The sequence below is a fragment of the Aotus nancymaae genome, unplaced genomic scaffold, assembly GCF_030222135.1.
Source record: "Aotus nancymaae isolate 86718 unplaced genomic scaffold, 86718_ANA_hifiasm-v0.15.2.pri h1tg000008l, whole genome shotgun sequence".
NCBI classification, from domain to species: Eukaryota; Metazoa; Chordata; class Mammalia; order Primates; family Aotidae; genus Aotus; species Aotus nancymaae.
In genome coordinates, this window is record NW_026988419.1 from 15,979,865 (window position 1) to 15,995,743 (window position 15,879).

The following is a 15,879-nucleotide window of genomic DNA, read 5'->3' on the forward strand; positions in this document are numbered from 1 at the left end:
TAGGCGTGTCTCATTCAGTATCTGAAGGGCTCTCCCAAGGGAGTGATTGGTTTGTTCTGACCTATTCCATTGGGCACCATAAGGCCAGTTAGTGGAAAAGACAGGGCTTCTGGATGTTTTTTCCTATGTCGAGCTAAAATCCACTGTTACAGCCCCCTAAAGGTGAGCTGGGCTTTTGGAGGAAGACAGTGAGATCTCTGTACCTGGAAGCATTTGAGTACAGCTAGGAACAGTTTTTGTCAGTTCTGGCTGTCTCTTATTTGCAGTGGGGAGCATTTTCAAATTCATACTCCCAGGCCCCTCCCAGACAGATTTGCCTCTGGGTGGAGTCAGGGGATTAGGGTTCTTATAAAACTTCCTGGGGGCTTTCTAGTATAGCTGCTCCCCTGGATGGTAGCGGAGAACCATTGGATGGGGTTGCCACTGGAAGGAACTATTGTGTGGTAGTGTTTTCCAAAGTATGGGTTCAGGGGTCAGACTGCTAATTATATATGAACTGATATTAGGTATATTTATTTTGATGCATATTGGAAAAAAGGTAAATATTTTGCACATTGAATCTGTGACATCATGGATATTGTGCCTAGAACTAATTTAAGTTAAATGAAGTTTATTTTTATAACTTACAAAATGATAATGTAGATGGTATTCAGATGGGCAAATAATCATGAAGGTTGTATGCAAACAAAATCTCTGCTAACACTCTTGTGGGTTGGGTGGGATGGGGACAAGTGGGTGAACTGGAGTGCCTTAAACCTTTCAGAAGCCTGGGGTTTGTTGGTTAGTTCTAGAAGGCTCTATGGAGGTAGGAGGATAATTACCATAGTTTGTCCAAACTGTGGTCTTCCCCAGGTGAAGCCTGAGGCATGGAACCCATCTGCTTCCCCTCCCCTGCCCTTCCTGATTTTAATGGTCTCTTTGAAGTCTGTGACAAGCTGTCTCACTTTATCTCATCAGTGAAGATAGGGCAGTGGGCTGGGCATGGTGGCTCATGCCTGTAATCCCAGCACTTTGGGAGGCTGAGGCAGATGGATCACATGGTCAGGAGATCGAGACCATCTGGCTAACATGGTGAAACCCCATCTCTACTAAAAATACAAAATTAGCTGGGCGTGGTGGTGCACACCTGTAATCTCAGCTACCAGGAGGCTGAGGCAGGAGAATTGCTTGAACCCGGGAGGAGGAGATTGTAGTAAACTGAGATGGTGCCACTGCACTCCAGTGACAGAGGGAGATTTTGTCTCAAAGAAAAAAAAAGATAGGGCTGTACAGGGCACTGGGTACCATTTTTGTTCTTCCCCTTATTTTCTTTCTTTACCCTCAAATAGCAACAGCCAGGGAGGGGTACTGACAATGAAGAGGGACTGAGGGCTCAGGTATCTGATTTCCCATGCTCAGGGGAAACAGAGGGAGAAGTAGGTGGGCTGTGCCCGGCAGGGCTCTCCCTCCCAATCCCGCAGTACCAAACCTAGCTGGGAAGGTCTGGACATGAGGATGGGGTGACCACTGCTTAGGGCAAGCCTGTGTCCGTGGAAGCACTTTGAGGTCGCAGACTAACTGGGGCCCTCTGCATGGAGACACCAGTCACTGAGGCTCCCACTGGTCTGGCCGCAAAGCCCAGATCACCACCTGTCCACTCTGAGAATGGGGTTGGGAGATTCAATTGATATACAAATAAGTCACAAACAACATGCTAATAAGATTGGGGATTTGCTGTCTTCTTATCAGGGACTCCTGGCACTTTTTAGAGCACACTGGGATCACGGTAGGAAGTTGAGGGCCGTTCACCTGTGTTTCGGCTGCATGGTCTGCCTTGGATCTGGGTGGTTGGGAATGAGGGTGAGGCACTGCAAACTCTGAAAAATGATACTTTGCTATTCATGATTTCCACAGATGGGAACAAGTAGAATACCAGTAGCCAGTCAATTGGAGCATCTCAGGTGGCCTGGAGGATCAATATGCCTAGTCAGACACACACTGGCCTTCCTAAAGTTAGGCCCCCAAAAATGTCAAGCTTGCCAAGCCAGAATCCAAAGCTTTGCACCAAGAACGTCATGTTGGGGCTCCTGTCCCCTCCTGGAGCCCTGCCGGGGTGACACCCCGGTCCTTCTGTTCAGGCCCTGTGTCCACCTCTGGGAGGTGCAGGGGCCCTGCCTGGGTGACACCCCGGTCCTTCTGTTCAGGCCCTGTGTCCACCTCTGGGAGGTGCAGGGGCCCTGCCTGGGTGACACCCCGGTCCTTCTGTTCAGGCCCTGTGTTCACCTCTGGGAGGTGCAGGGGCCCTGCCTGGGTGACACCCCGGTCCTTCTGTTCAGGCCCTGTGTCCACCTCTGGGAGGTGCAGGGGCCCTGCCTGGGTGACACCCCGGTCCTTCTGTTCAGGCCCTGTGTCCACCTCTGGGAGGTGCAGGGGCCCTGCCTGGGTGACACCCCGGTCCTTCTGTTCAGGCCCTGTGTCCACCTCTGGGAGGTGCAGGGGCCCTGCCTGGGTGACACCCCGGTCCTTCTGTTCAGGCCCTGTGTCCACCTCTGGGAGGTGCAGGGGCCCTGCCTGGGTGACACCCTGGTCCTTCTGTTCAGGCCCTGTGTCCACCTCTGGGAGGTGCAGGGGCCCTGCCTGGGTGACACCCCAGTCCTTCTGTTCAGGCCCTGTGTCCACCTCTGGGAGGTGCAGGGCCCTGCCTGGGTGACACCCCGGTCCTTCTGTTCAGGCCCTGTGTCTACCTCTGGGAAGTGCAGGGCCCTGTGGGAGGTTTTCCTTTTTCCTTTTTCAAGTCAAGGAAGTGTCCTGGCTCCTAGACTCTGCCCTGTGGAGGGGAAAGAGAGGGATAGAGAGGGAAAAAAAGATTTCCACCTTATTGTTCAGCAGCTGGAAAATTGTTGTCATCTGTTCTGCCTTCCATTTGCCGAGAATGGAAAAAAAATGTGGAAAATTTGGGGAAATAAATCTCAATACCCTCATAGGACCTCTCTCCCCTCCCTCTCTGGCCCTTGCATCCCTGCCTCTCTGCTCGGGGGCTCAGTTTCACTTTGCTCCCAGGTTCTCTCCTGCTTCTCCTCAGGGCACTGGGGCTGCCATGGGTTTGGGACTGGGGCTGGGCTGGGCTGTGCTGGGCTGTGCTGGGACTCTGGGACCGGGCTGGGCTCGACTGTGCTGGGTGAGAGTTGAGCAGGGGCTGGGGCTGGGCTGGGGCTGGGGCTGGGGCTGGACTAGGCTGGCTACTTTTCCTGACTCCCGGCCGGTGGGAGTGGAGGGCTTGGGAAGCCACTGTGATGTCATTCAAGAACTGCATAGCTGCAGGATGATAAGTGAAGCCCTGGGGACCCAGCTGGCTGAAATTACAGACAGAGTTTTATCCCACTGGCTTCCTACAAGCCAGAGTGAGGCAGAGCAAGCCGAGCTGGGGTGAGAGCACGCAGGAGAGTGGAGGGAGGGAGGGAGTGGTGTGTGTGTGTGTGTGTGTGTGTGTGTGTGTGTGTGTGTGTACATGGGCAGGCAGGCGGCACTGGCTCCTCCCACCCCTGACAGTCGGAGGGAGCTTGAGTAGGACACAGACGGCACTTGGAGCTGCAGCCCTGTAGGAATTACTGGGAACTTGGGGCACCAGGATCAAATCAGAGCAGGCTTCCCTCTGCTTCCTCCCTCTCCCTCCAGAGGGTAAGTGTCTGCTGGGCAGTTGTTTGGCCTGTGAGTGTCCTTGTGTGGCTTTCTGCTGGACCTGGGCTTGTGGGGTGGTGCTTCCGTGCTGGGAGGGTGTGGAGGGGCAGGCTCTGTCACGACCCCACTGGGAAGGGCTTGCTGCTGAGCAGGGCTTGGCCCCCTGTGCTGCTGTCTGATGTGGATGTGACAGGCCTCACGGTCCCCCTCCTGAACTTGCTTCTGGGACACGTAAGAGCCATGGCTTTCAGGCCAAGGGTGCCTGGGTTGGCAGGGGGGCCGTGTGTCTGAGTTGTCCTAAGTCTTATGGGGTGATGTTTCACCTTGGGCACAAATAGGGTGGGGAGAGGGAATGAGGTGGAAGCGTGGATGGCCCCGGTGAGGAGTTATTCAGGATGCCCTCTCCCTGCATCTGTGGCCTGAGCTTCGGGGTACCTCCGGTGCTCACCATTCCCCACTGGCCTCCTGTGGGCTCCCATTCACGGCTTTCTCCTGACTTTGGCAGGGCTCTTGGAAGCCTGACTCCCCTCTGGCCAGGGATCTCTGAGTGCCCAGGCTGGCACCCTGGCCTGGCAGAGAAGGATTCAGCTTGTTGTGGGCTCTAGAGCTATTTTTACCATCCTGAGTGTACCTGTGGTGTCTGATGCCCGTATAGGCTGAGGGTAGGGGTGGGAGTGCCAGGCTCGGGTTATAGCTGCAGGCTAGGGAGGACACAGGCCAGGCCAGAGTCAGGAGGCTGGGTCTGAGTGTTCACATTTGTCCTGTGGGCGTGGGCTGTCCAAGGCAGGGCAGATCACTCACCCTGTGGGCCCCTGGTCCCTCAGGACTGAAGTCAAGGTCGTGATCAGGTTTTCTGCTCCTACTCCCTTTTTATGGAGGGCATGGTATGAATTCAAGTAAGATGGTATCTGGGAAAATTGCCACGGGTCCTTCCTAAGGAGGGCCCGGGGACACATTTATCATGATCGCTTGACAGAAGCAGCATATGTTGTGTTGTCTTGTGGTTCTGGGTCCACAGCCATAGTTGGAGAGTCCGTCTTCCAACGACCCCAGCCCCAGCCATCTTCACCTTGAAGCGGCATGAGGGCCAAGAACACTGAAGGGGGAGCCAGGATTCGGTTTTACACTTCCTTGCTGGGTGACCTTGGGTGGTCCTGAGCCTGCTGAGCTTCATTGTCAGCCTATAAAGTGAGGGGTGGGCAGGGGATTAACTCCTCCCCTAAGGCCCTTCAGCTCTAAAAGCCCCAGGGCTCAGCCGACCTCCCTGGCCCTGAAGATCCCAGTTCTGCTGTCCCCCAGAGGGACTGCAGCATCGGAGGCAGTCATGGGTGGGAGGGGCTCTATTTTTGATTTCAGTCTGAAGCTTACTTTCTCCATCTTCAAGGCCACAGGCTGACATTCAGATTTGGGCTCCATGCGGGTCTCAGGCCTTGAGCCTCCCTCTCTATTTTTCTTGGACTCAGCGGAATGGGGAAGTGGCCAGGAGAAGCCCAGCTGGGCCACCCTCCCTAGGTCCAGAGGCAAGCTTGTGGGTGACACTGGTGAGGTCACTTGCTTAGAGGACAAAGCCACCTGTGACAAGATTGACAGCACAGCCCTAAGAAAAATCTTGTTCTCTTCTGTTCACTTTCTGAAGGTGCAGTGGGTTCCCTTCGATGTGTGCTATTAAGTGGGAAGAAAAACAGTGTCTGTTTGTCACTCATGGACTGGTCTGTCCCTGCCTACGGGGGCCTGAGGCCCTGTGCTTGTCCATGTTTCTAACGTGCCCCTAAGTCTTCTGGCTGCACCTGGCACCTGCCCTCTTTGCTGTTTCAGAGGCTACGTCTCTGTGTGGCTCTCCTTCAGAGGTTCCGGGATTTCTCTTCAACCCCTAATTCTGCAGATCTTCAGAGCCCCTATGGAAGTCCATTCCCCTTGAGAAAGTTCCAGAGCTTGCTGCAGGCTGTGCAGAACAAAGGGCTGCCTCAATCCCCGGCTGTCTGTGGGAAGGGAAGCTGACATGGGTGGAGGCCAGGACTGTCACAGACTGAGCCCCAGGAAGTCCCTGTCACCAATGCCAGCATGTTTCAGGAGGCCAGGGTCTTCCTGGAGCCAGAGGCTGGGCTTCTCCTCACTGCCCTCATGCCTTCCTCACATCACTTCCCCTGGCAGGTGAAAACCCAGTGGGGTGGTCTGAACCACTTCTCAGGCTCCTGTGGCTGCAGTTCTGTTCAGTGTGTCGTCCCATTTCGCCCGGCTGGAGCCTGACATGCTCCACACAATTCCTGGGTGACAGGATCTCCAGAGACAGCACCCTAACTTTTTGATGCTTATGCTGTATCTTGGGATCCACAGATGGGCTTTGGGAGGTCCATCAACTCCCTTATCTCATCACATCTCCCAGGGGTCCTTGGTCTAGGACAGCGACTGTCCACTGGGCTGGAGTGTAGCTGGAGAGGTCTGTGGGGGATGCCATGGGGTAGGCGCTGGTTCAGGGACCTCAACTGCGCCCAGCCTTTGCTACAGAACATGAGGAATACCCATCGCTCATGTTTTGGCTGCACTGACTCTCTTCCCTCACCTTTGGGAGAAGCTTGAGGTCCACCTAGAACCCCTGATTTTTCACTGGGTGGTGGTAAAAGAGGAGGATCCCAGTGGCTGACAAGACTACGTAAAGCTTTCTAGGCTACTCAGTGTAATGCAAAAAGCATTTATGGAACACCTAATATGGGCCAAGCACTGTTCTCTGGGGCCATTCTATATAGCCATGCAAGTTACACACTGAGCTCCAAGAAGCATCAGTCACACAGACCACGTGTGGATGGCACCATCCGGGAACCAGGCCCTAAGGAGAGGGAGAAAGAGAGAGAAATAAAGGCTTTTCCTCAAGGAGCTCTCAGCTCAGTGGGAAGATAGTCATGGACGTGCATAGTGACCATTCTGTGGGTGACTGGTGTCACAGTGGAGATGTCTGCAAGGGACAGCAGGAGCATGGTCGAGGTTTACCTGAGTCTGGAGGACAGTAGGGAAGAAGTCAGATGAAGGGAAACTTCCCAGGGAAGTTCAAACTGACTCTGAAAGCGTTTGCCTGGGAGGTTGGGAGTTTCACTGGGAAGGATGAGGAAGGGCATCGCAGGGGTGAACAGCGTGCACAGAGGCGCAGAGGGGAGAGAGCGTGTGAAGAGTCGAGTAGGAATAGAGCGGCAGGTGTTTGGGTTATGGAGGACAGGGAAGTGAGGCTTCAGAAGGCAGGCAGAGGCTGAGTGGTAAAAGGTCTGACATTTCCAGCATCGGGTTTGGGCTTTACCCTGTGGGTGATGAGAGCTGTTGAAATGTAAAGCAGGGGATGGAGAGAGGAAAAATAGAGAGTGCTCAGATATGCCAGGTCTAGCTCAAGAGCCTTAGCTCCTGAGTGCTATCACTCAGCAAAGCTGCACGCACGCACTCAAGTCCTCACCTGACAAGCCCAGAGGCCAGGCTGTGAGCGGGTAAGTGGTCGATGCAAGCTGACATGGCCGTTAAGATGGGAGCCATGTTTCTGAGTGCTGGTGTGTCTGGTGGCTGAGGTGGGGTGGGAGGGTGCACTTCCCTGTCTCCTCTCCAGAGCTACATCCCCTGTGGCCTCCCTGGACGCAGCCCTTCCTCCTGCCCTTGTCCTGCCCCAGCCGTAGCCTCTCCTGCCTCCTTCCATGACTGGGGCAGAGTGTGTGGATAAGGGAAAACGCAACCACAACTTGCTACCTGGGCAGGCTGTTGGCCAAGCTTCACTTCTCATCAAAGCTCACCCACCTCTCAGATGTACATGGCCTTGGATTCCTCACTCTTCTTCTTCTTTTCTTTTCTTTCTTTTTTTTTTTTTAGACGGAATCTTACTCTGTTGCCCAGGCTGGAGTGTAGTGGTGCTATCTCTGATCACTGCAACCTCTACCTCCCAGGTTCAAGCAATTCTCTGTCTCAGCCCCCTGAGTAGCTGGGATTACAGTTGCCCACCTCCCCCACCCCCTGCTAATTTGTTTTGCATTTTTAGTAGAGACAGAGTTTTACCATCTTGGCCAGGCTGGTCTTGAACTCCTGACCTCGTGATCCACCTGCCTCGGCCTCCCAAAGTGCTAGGATTACAGGTGTGAGTCACTGTGCCTGGCCTCCCACTCCTTCTTTTAAGGAGTTCTGCCCAGTCTGCCTCCAAAGTGCCTATGTCCGGGGTAGGCATTGTGCTTCTTCCTATTGGCATGGCACCGATTTTCCCCCATGTTGGTTGGCTGGTCATCACGGCTCTGGGTAATGCATTTTAATGAATTGTTATTTGCTGGACGTGGACCCAAAGGACTCTTTATCATGAAGGGACCCATCCTGAAAACCTTAATAAATCATTTGCTATTGAAAACCTACCTGTTGGCGGGACAGGGAAGAGTCTGTCCTCACTGGGTCATCGCCAATGAAAGTCCTTTCTTGCAGTCAATATGGCTGGCACCTTTTATTCTTATAGTTGGGCCTTCTGTCCTAACATCTAAATAAGCAACACCTCCCTACTTCTCATAAGGAAGAGAAGTGGGTGTTCTTGACCTCAGAGCCCAAAGTGCTGATCACCTGGGGCGGGTTTCTCTAGATGTCCTCCAGCCATGTGTGTGCCAAGACCCCTGGAGAGATGGCAAAAATGCAGATTCCCGACCCAAACCCAGGTCTCTGAGTGGAAGTCTTTCGGGGTAGGGTCCTGAAATCTAGATTGGTAACAATCTCCAGAGGAGGTTCTTATAAACATTAAAATTAGGAAACAGCTGCCCTGAAGCTGTGCGACTTCAGCGTTCCCTATTTATTTCCTTTGTTCTTTTTTACGTGTGTGAGCCGGCTGCGTCCTTACTTTCCCGCATCCTGGCCTCTGCTGCACCGCTAGTGCCGTCCATACCTCTGCACCCTTTGCCGGGAGGGAGCCTCAGGGAGTGCGTGCACACCCAAGTCAGCTGGGGATCTTCCTCAGAGCTTTCCAAAAGCATGACTCGCGCATCTGGATTACGGCTGCCCTGGAATAAAGGCCCCTTGGTGCAATCAAGCTCAGTGTCGAGGGTGGAGTCTGGGACTCCCTGCAGCTGCTGAGAAGACCAGGGAGATAGCCTCAGACAAGGCCAGTGGGGCCATGGAGCGATTTTGAATTTTGCAGCCGCCTAGAGGAATGGGCAGGGCACAGGACCTTTCAGCCCATGAGGGCAGATGTCCAGGCTGGCTGGGCTTGGGGCCTGGAGCTCTCCACCTGGGGCCGCCTGCAGCTTGTGTTTCTGCTTCAGTTTAATCTCACTCCATTGTCACTCATGCCAGTATCCACAGCCCTCAACCATGCAGACCCCTCCCTCTAGCCCATGCCCCATTGCTCTGGGTGTCCAGCTTCCTCTCATCGAGATGGATTCCCCTGAGCTGACCACTCCCTTGGCAGCTGCTGGGACTTTAAGGAGATGGCTCTGGAGGCCCCTCAGATTAAGAACCATAAAGCCACTACCCCCAGTCTCCTTTAAGTCCTCTCTCCTGTCCTCCTCTACCTTACTTCACTCCTGTCCTCTCTGCCCCCATCTCTCTTTTGCCCTTCCTGCCTTGATAGATTGAAACCAACATTGTGTTCCGGCTTCTTGTGGTCCCGATAAAAAGCTCTAAAGTGGTCGTGGTGGATGGGGAGAAGGGAGTGACGAGAGTGTGTGTGCCGGAGTGGGGGCTGGGGGACTCTTGTTTTGTCTCTGATGGGAGGAGGAGGGGCATGTGTTCCACAGATCCTGCCCCTATGCTGGGGTTTCAGCAGAACCCCCCCACACCCCTTCCCACTGTGGGGGCTAGACAGCCTGGGACCAGCCTGGGTATCTTTAGAACCTCCCTTGGATAGGAAGAGGAGTTCAGCTCAGCAAAGGTGCCGAGTGGCCTGAAGGGTTCAGTCCGGGGCCAAGAGACATTTCCATTTGTAGTTAGCAAACAGGAGTTAATTAAACAACTTACACCTGTTTGATTTTCTTACTATGCCTTAGTGGCTGGGCTGTGATTGTTCCTGATGTTGTTGCGGCAAACAGGAAGCCCACTTGGGGATAGATTACATGACAGAATAAGTTTAATATCGACATTTTCACAATCAATGGAGAGTGGGGCTTGGCCACAGGGGCAAGGAAGGGCTGAGATATCAGGTAGTCAATTCTCCCTCCTGCCTGGGGGATGTCTTCATAGCTCTTGTGCTGAAAGCTCTTCTTTTGTGAATCATGACTGAGATGCTGCAGGGGTCCGTGTGCTTTCTGGTTTGAATCTATACCCAGTGGCTCTCACTATGGGACGTGTCTAAGTGGGAAAGCCACTGGACACGCCAGCCTTTGCTTTGCAGCTCCCCACTTCTCAGACCATATGAGCCTAAACTTGGGGGATAAGGAGGTGCAAAGGATGGAGGGGACCACCGGCCCAGGAGGGAAATTCTGGCACCTAACAGTGTAGGTGGCAGAGGGGGTGCCCCGGCCCAGGAGGGGACCTGCAGCTTTCTAGGCACAGTGAGAAGGAAAGCCAGCTCTTCAGATTTCAGCCAGCTGGTTCAAGGGGCCCCATCCTCAAGAGAACCACCCCAGAGATCGGAGTGCAGCTGAGGCTCCTGTGTTCAGTGCTTTGCCCCTCTAGAAACGGCCAGCTGCGGTCTCTTCTTTTTTGTGTAGTAAGGAGCTCAGTTCTTTGGAGGGAGCGGGCATGAAGGTTAGCCTCCCTCATCCTTCAATGAGAGGACCCCTTTACAATGATAACGGGGGGTTGGAAGAGGCAGCTGGGCCTGGTCCTGATCTCAGCAGCCTTTAGGGCCAGGTTGGTGGAGATTCAGAATGTCTTTTAGCCAAAACCTCCTTTTGGTTCAGACCAGCTCCCACCCCTGCGCCCTGGGCCACTGCAATACTCTGCCCTTGTGTTGTTTGGGGCTGGTGGCTGAGGTCCTGAAGCCTTGGGGAAAACTGGGGGCAGAGAGGTAGATCTGGAGAGGTAAGAGAGGAGGGCATCCAGCTCCCAGGGTATGTGTGTGTGTGTGTGTGTGTGTGTGTGTGTGTGTGTGGTGTGTATGGGGATGCAAGTGCCTGGTGGGGTATCTCTGTGCTAGCTTTCGGTGCTGTAACATGGCTGGCCTGTGTGGCCTGTGGTCTGTGTGTGTGTGTATGTTGATCTGGATGTTCCCATTTTGTGGTCGTCTGATCACTTGTTTTTGGCCATGGGCTTCTGTCAAAGTGTTTATTTTTAGAGGCTGCCACTTCTGGCCTAAGGGCTGATGCTTGGGCATGGTAGGAACATTTGCATTTTCTGAAATATTTGTGGCTTAAAGTATTTATTTGGGGTTATTCCTGCCTGTTATGTGTTTATTCTACTTTGTGAATACGGTGTGTGTGTGTGTGTGTTTGTGATAGGAGAGAGGTGTAGCATAATAAAAATTGCATAGTCTTTGAAGGAAATTAGTTCTGATTTTAAATCTTGGCTTTATCCTTTATCAGGTAGCATTGTTTGCAATGGTTTCCCCTCTCAGAGACTCAGTTTCTCCCTGGCTGTGATCGGTGTAATTCTCTCTGTCTGGGAGATGATGGCCACAGAGGATGCGAGTGTAGAGTGCCCAGCGAAGTGCTGGTGTTCGGGCTGTGCTCACTGCATGGTGGCTGGTGTTGTTAATGTCTGTGTGTACATGGCCACGCCAGTGCTTTCCGACTGTGGTTCTTTGCGTTGTGCCGTACCTAGTGCGTGTGCATGCCTGGGCGTTTCTGATTTGGGTGATCTCTGATTGTCTTTGTGTCTGGGTCGGTGTGTGACTGCTGGTGTCTGGCTGGAGCTGGTGCAGTCTTTGGGAGGGGGCTTTTTCCTTGCTAACAGAGAGACTGGATTAGAGTAAGGGGAGGGGAAGTGCTTGTGTGTGTGTGCGTGTGTGCGTGTGTGTGTGCGTCTGTCGGGGCTGGCGGCTAGGCTGCTGACTGTACAGGGTGTGAAATCACTGAGTTCCTCTGGGCGGGGAAGTTCTTCATTCCTGAGTCAGTCCTTTGGCCCCGAGCCACCCAGCGCTCACTTTTTCCTTCCAGAGAAAATGTTGCTTGGGGGGTCCTCAGAGCTGTTTGCAGACAGGAGGACCCTCTCCCCACTGAAGACATCTTGTTTTTGCGTTCACAATCCCTAAGATTCTTCCCCTCCTACCCTAGTCCCTAAGCTCCCTGCATCAACACCCTATATGTCCCCATCCTCCAGCACAGGAAAAGCGTGTCCCCTCTGGCACTGGGACTGTTGGCTTGGCTGGGCCCCACCTTGGCCCATACTTCAGGGGCCCCTGGGCTGGCTCAGAGCGGTGGAATCAGGACACTCATCTTTGCAGACCTGCTGCAATCCTGCCTGGCGTACCTTCCCTGGACCCACGTCCCTTTCCTGGAGTCTTGGGTGATATGGGCTGAGCTTGCTGGTGGAGGGTAAGGGGTCCATGAGGGGTGGGCAGTGCTGGGGAGGAGCTGGGAGGAGCCTTTGGGAATGTGGCAGTGAGCAGCATGAATGACATTGTATCTCTGAATGGTTCTAGTGCATTCTTTGCATTGAGCTAGAGACAAACCTAGCTGAGGGTGGCAAGCTTGTCTTAGAGAGTTCCAGCTCTGCCTTCAGCCTCCCTGCCACCACCACCTTGGGCATGGTGGGTCCTTTGCTGTACCCTACTGCCCTCCTGGGTTCTCCCCCTGCTTCCCTGGGCAAAGGCTCTCCTCAGGGATGACTGGCTGTCCATGCTGATACCTCTATGGGCATTCAAGGCAACGGCTACTCCCTGGCATTCTGCCTCTCGCTCAGGGTAGGAACTCCAGAAATTGAAGCAGGGCTGAGACTTTCTGAGATGGGGTGGTGGAGGGGACTGAGGATGCTTTGGAAGTGGTCATTCAGGAATTAATGATACTCATAATGGCAATGGTTAGGGTTCCCAGCTGTTAACCTCCCACGACGTGACAGGAACTGGTCTCGGCACATCATGTGTCAACTCATTTAAACTTGAAGCACTGTGTGTTTAGTGAATGTTGGCAATTTCAGATGGTTCAACCAGATTCTATGATTATCCCCATTTTATGGACCAGAAAACTGGCTCAGAACCTGGTGAAATGTCAGAGCTAGGCTTGAGACTGGAGCAATTTGCCCACAGCACTCCCTGCTCAGGTGTTGGGCTCCATTGCCCAGCCCTGTGTTGGTGAGGATGCAGGGAATGGGAACTCTTAGCCCCTTTCTCTGGAAGAGTGAACGATACCCCTGCCTCCCACTGATGTCTGCTGTCTGTTGTCTCCCCTCCGGCTCTGTCCCTTGCAGAGGTGGTGGGACACACGCAGGGGCCACTGGATGGGAGCCTGTATGCCAAGGTGAAGAAGAAGGACTCCCTGCACGGCAGCACCGGGGCTGTTAATGCCACACGTCCTACACTGTCGGCCACCCCCAACCACGTGGAGCACACGCTTTCTGTGAGCAGTGACTCGGGCAACTCTACAGCCTCCACCAAGACAGACAAGACTGATGAGCCTGTCCCTGGGGCCTGCAGTGCTCCTGCTGCCCTGAGTCCCCAGGAGAAGCGGGAGCTGGACCGCCTGCTGAGCGGCTTTGGCTTAGAGCGAGAGAAGCAAGGCGCCATGTACCACACCCAGCACCTCAGGTCCCGCCCAGCGGCCGGCCTGGCTGTGCCCTCCTCTGGACGCCATGTTGTCCCAGCCCAGGTTCATGTCAATGGTGGGGCGTTAGCATCTGAGCGGGAGACAGACATCCTGGATGATGAGTTGCCAAACCAGGATGGGCACAGTGCGGGCAGCATGGGCACACTGTCTTCCCTGGACGGGGTCACCAACACCAGTGAGGGGGGCTACCCAGAGGCCCTGTCCCCACTGACCAATGGTCTGGACAAGCCCTACCCCATGGAGCCTATGGTCAATGGAGGAGGCTACCCCTACGAGTCCGCCAGCCAGGCGGGGCCTGCCCATGCTGGCCACACGGCCCCCATGCGGCCCTCCTACTCTGCCCAGGAGGGTTTAGCTGGCTACCAGCGGGAGGGGCCCCACCCAGCCTGGCCACAGCCAGTGACCACCTCCCACTATGGCCATGACCCCAGCGGTATGTTCCGCTCTCAATCCTTTTCGGAAGCTGAACCCCAGCTGCCCCCAGCTCCAGCCCGAGGGGGAAGCAGCCGGGAGGCTGTGCAGAGGGGGCTAAATTCATGGCAGCAGCAGCAGCAGCAGCAGCCTCGCCCACCTCCACGCCAGCAGGAAAGAACCCACTTGGAGAGTATTGTAACCAGTAGGCCTAGCCCTCAGCCATTGGCAGAGACCCCCATCCCCAGTCTCCCTGAGTTCCCGCGGGCAGCCTCCCAGCAGGAGATTGAACAGTCCATCGAAGCACTCAATATGCTGATGCTGGACCTGGAGCCAGCCTCGGCTGCTGCCCCACTACATAAGTCCCAGAGTGTCCCTGGGGCCTGGCCAGGGGCTTCCCCACTCTCCTCCCAGCCCCTCCCTGGATCCTCCCGTCAGTCCCATCCACTGACTCAGTCCAGATCGGGCTACATCCCCAGTGGGCATTCCTTGGGAACCCCTGAGCTGGCCCCACGGGCCTCCCTGGAGTCTGTCCCTCCTGGCAGGTCTTACTCACCTTATGATTATCAGCCATGTTCAGCTGGGCCTAACCAGGATTTCCGTTCAAAGAGCCCAGCCTCTTCCTCCTTGCCTGCCTTCCTTCCGACCACCCACAGCCCTCCAGGGCCTCAGCAACCCCCAGCCTCTCTCCCTGGCCTCACTGCTCAGCCTCTGCTCTCACCAAAAGAAGTGGCTTCAGACCCCTCCCGGACTCCAGAGGAGGAGCCATTGAATTTGGAAGGGCTGGTGGCCCACAGGGTAGCAGGTAAGAGATGTTCCATCCTGACTCCTTCTACCCCCTCCTTATTTGGTCTTGCTAGGGGGAGGTGCAGGCCCAGCCATGACTTCTAAACAGGCATTGCTTTCACTGGTGGGAAGAGGCTCTCTGGAGCCTATAAGCTTGTCAAGTTTTCCCTTCCTGCATTCATTGTCTGTTAGGCACCAAGCCAGACACCGAATTTCAAAGTTCAATGTTGAGCAATTCCTGCCCTCAAGGAGTTTATAGTCTAGTAAGCGGTCAGGTACACAGACAGATGATTTCATTAGAGAGTAATGTGTGCTGTGACAGAGACAGGATCAAGATCCCAGAGCCTGAGAAAGCAAAGCTTACCACCTAGGGCAGTCAGGGAAAGCTTCTAGGAGGCGGTGACTTTGGGGATGGAGTACCGACTTTCTAGACAGAGAGGAGGCTCTGCAATTGCCTGTCATGCTGTCTGTCCTCAGACTTCAGTTCCTTGGGGGACACATTGAGAAGGCTGGTGGGAGACCTTAGATCCCCGACTCCCAGAGGCCATGAAAGAGCCTGAGAAGGTATCCTCAAGCCCTTGGGCTCTGTCTGCTGGGGCCTCTTGGGATATTGTCTTTGCAGGGCGGCCAAGGTCCCCCTTCTGAGTCAGTTTTCCTGTTAGTTGTTGCTGAGGACCAGTGTGGGAAGCAGGCACTGAGAGACAAACCTTCTTTCTCTATCAGAGAGTGGGCTTCTCTTTTGGGAGAGGGGAAAGTGGGACACTTAGAAGAGCTTTTGGGGAGACAAAGGCAAGAAATAGCAGCATGTCTGGGGCCGAGTTGGGAGGGACAGCTGTGAGGCTCCCTTCCTGCTGGTCTAAGCCTGTGCCGATTCCACAGGGGTGGCTGAACTGGGCAGGAAAGCTGGTTGGGTGACTTTATTCTGGAGGTGAAGCCCAGGCAGGGGTGGACCAGAGACTGTGGGTTAGGGTGGGCCTTGTGCCAGCCCCTCAGCTGACAGAGTGGTAGGAGCTCAGCAAGGAGGCGAGGCGCCTGGGCAGCTGTCTCTGTCCTCCACCCCTTTTCCTAAATTTAGGGGAAGCTGAGTCACCATGCCAGCTGCAGGGAGAGAAGGAGACACCCTCCCTGGAGATGGACTATGGGTTTGGGGAAGCAGCTTAGGGCAGGCCAGCTGGCTCAGGACCTGGGTGTGGGGTCACAGGCACCCTGCTCCTATACTTCAGAGCAGATCAGAGTCCATGGAAATTGGCAATCAGCCTCATCTCCCATAGAGAGCTGGTCTAGCAGTAACCATTGCCTTTACCTGAGCATCAGATCACAGGATGGGCAGCTCTTAATCCTGGGGATGAAATGCTCCAAGGGTGGTCCAGATGGACTTTGACTTCTGCCT

The 15,879-nt window shown here is 54.5% G+C and overlaps 1 protein-coding gene across 7 annotated transcripts in view; it reads left to right on the top strand.

The window, feature by feature from the left end:
• Nucleotides 1-15,879, top strand: part of TNS1 (tensin 1) — a 205,944-nt gene that overhangs the window by 146,908 nt on the left and 43,157 nt on the right. For all 7 annotated transcript variants that reach the window (XM_012446022.3, XM_012446027.3, XM_012446026.3 and 4 more), the window contains one exon: nt 12,937-14,508. In XM_012446022.3, the coding sequence (XP_012301445.2) occupies nt 12,937-14,508 (1,572 nt within the window). The remainder of the gene's footprint in view (nt 1-12,936; nt 14,509-15,879) is intronic.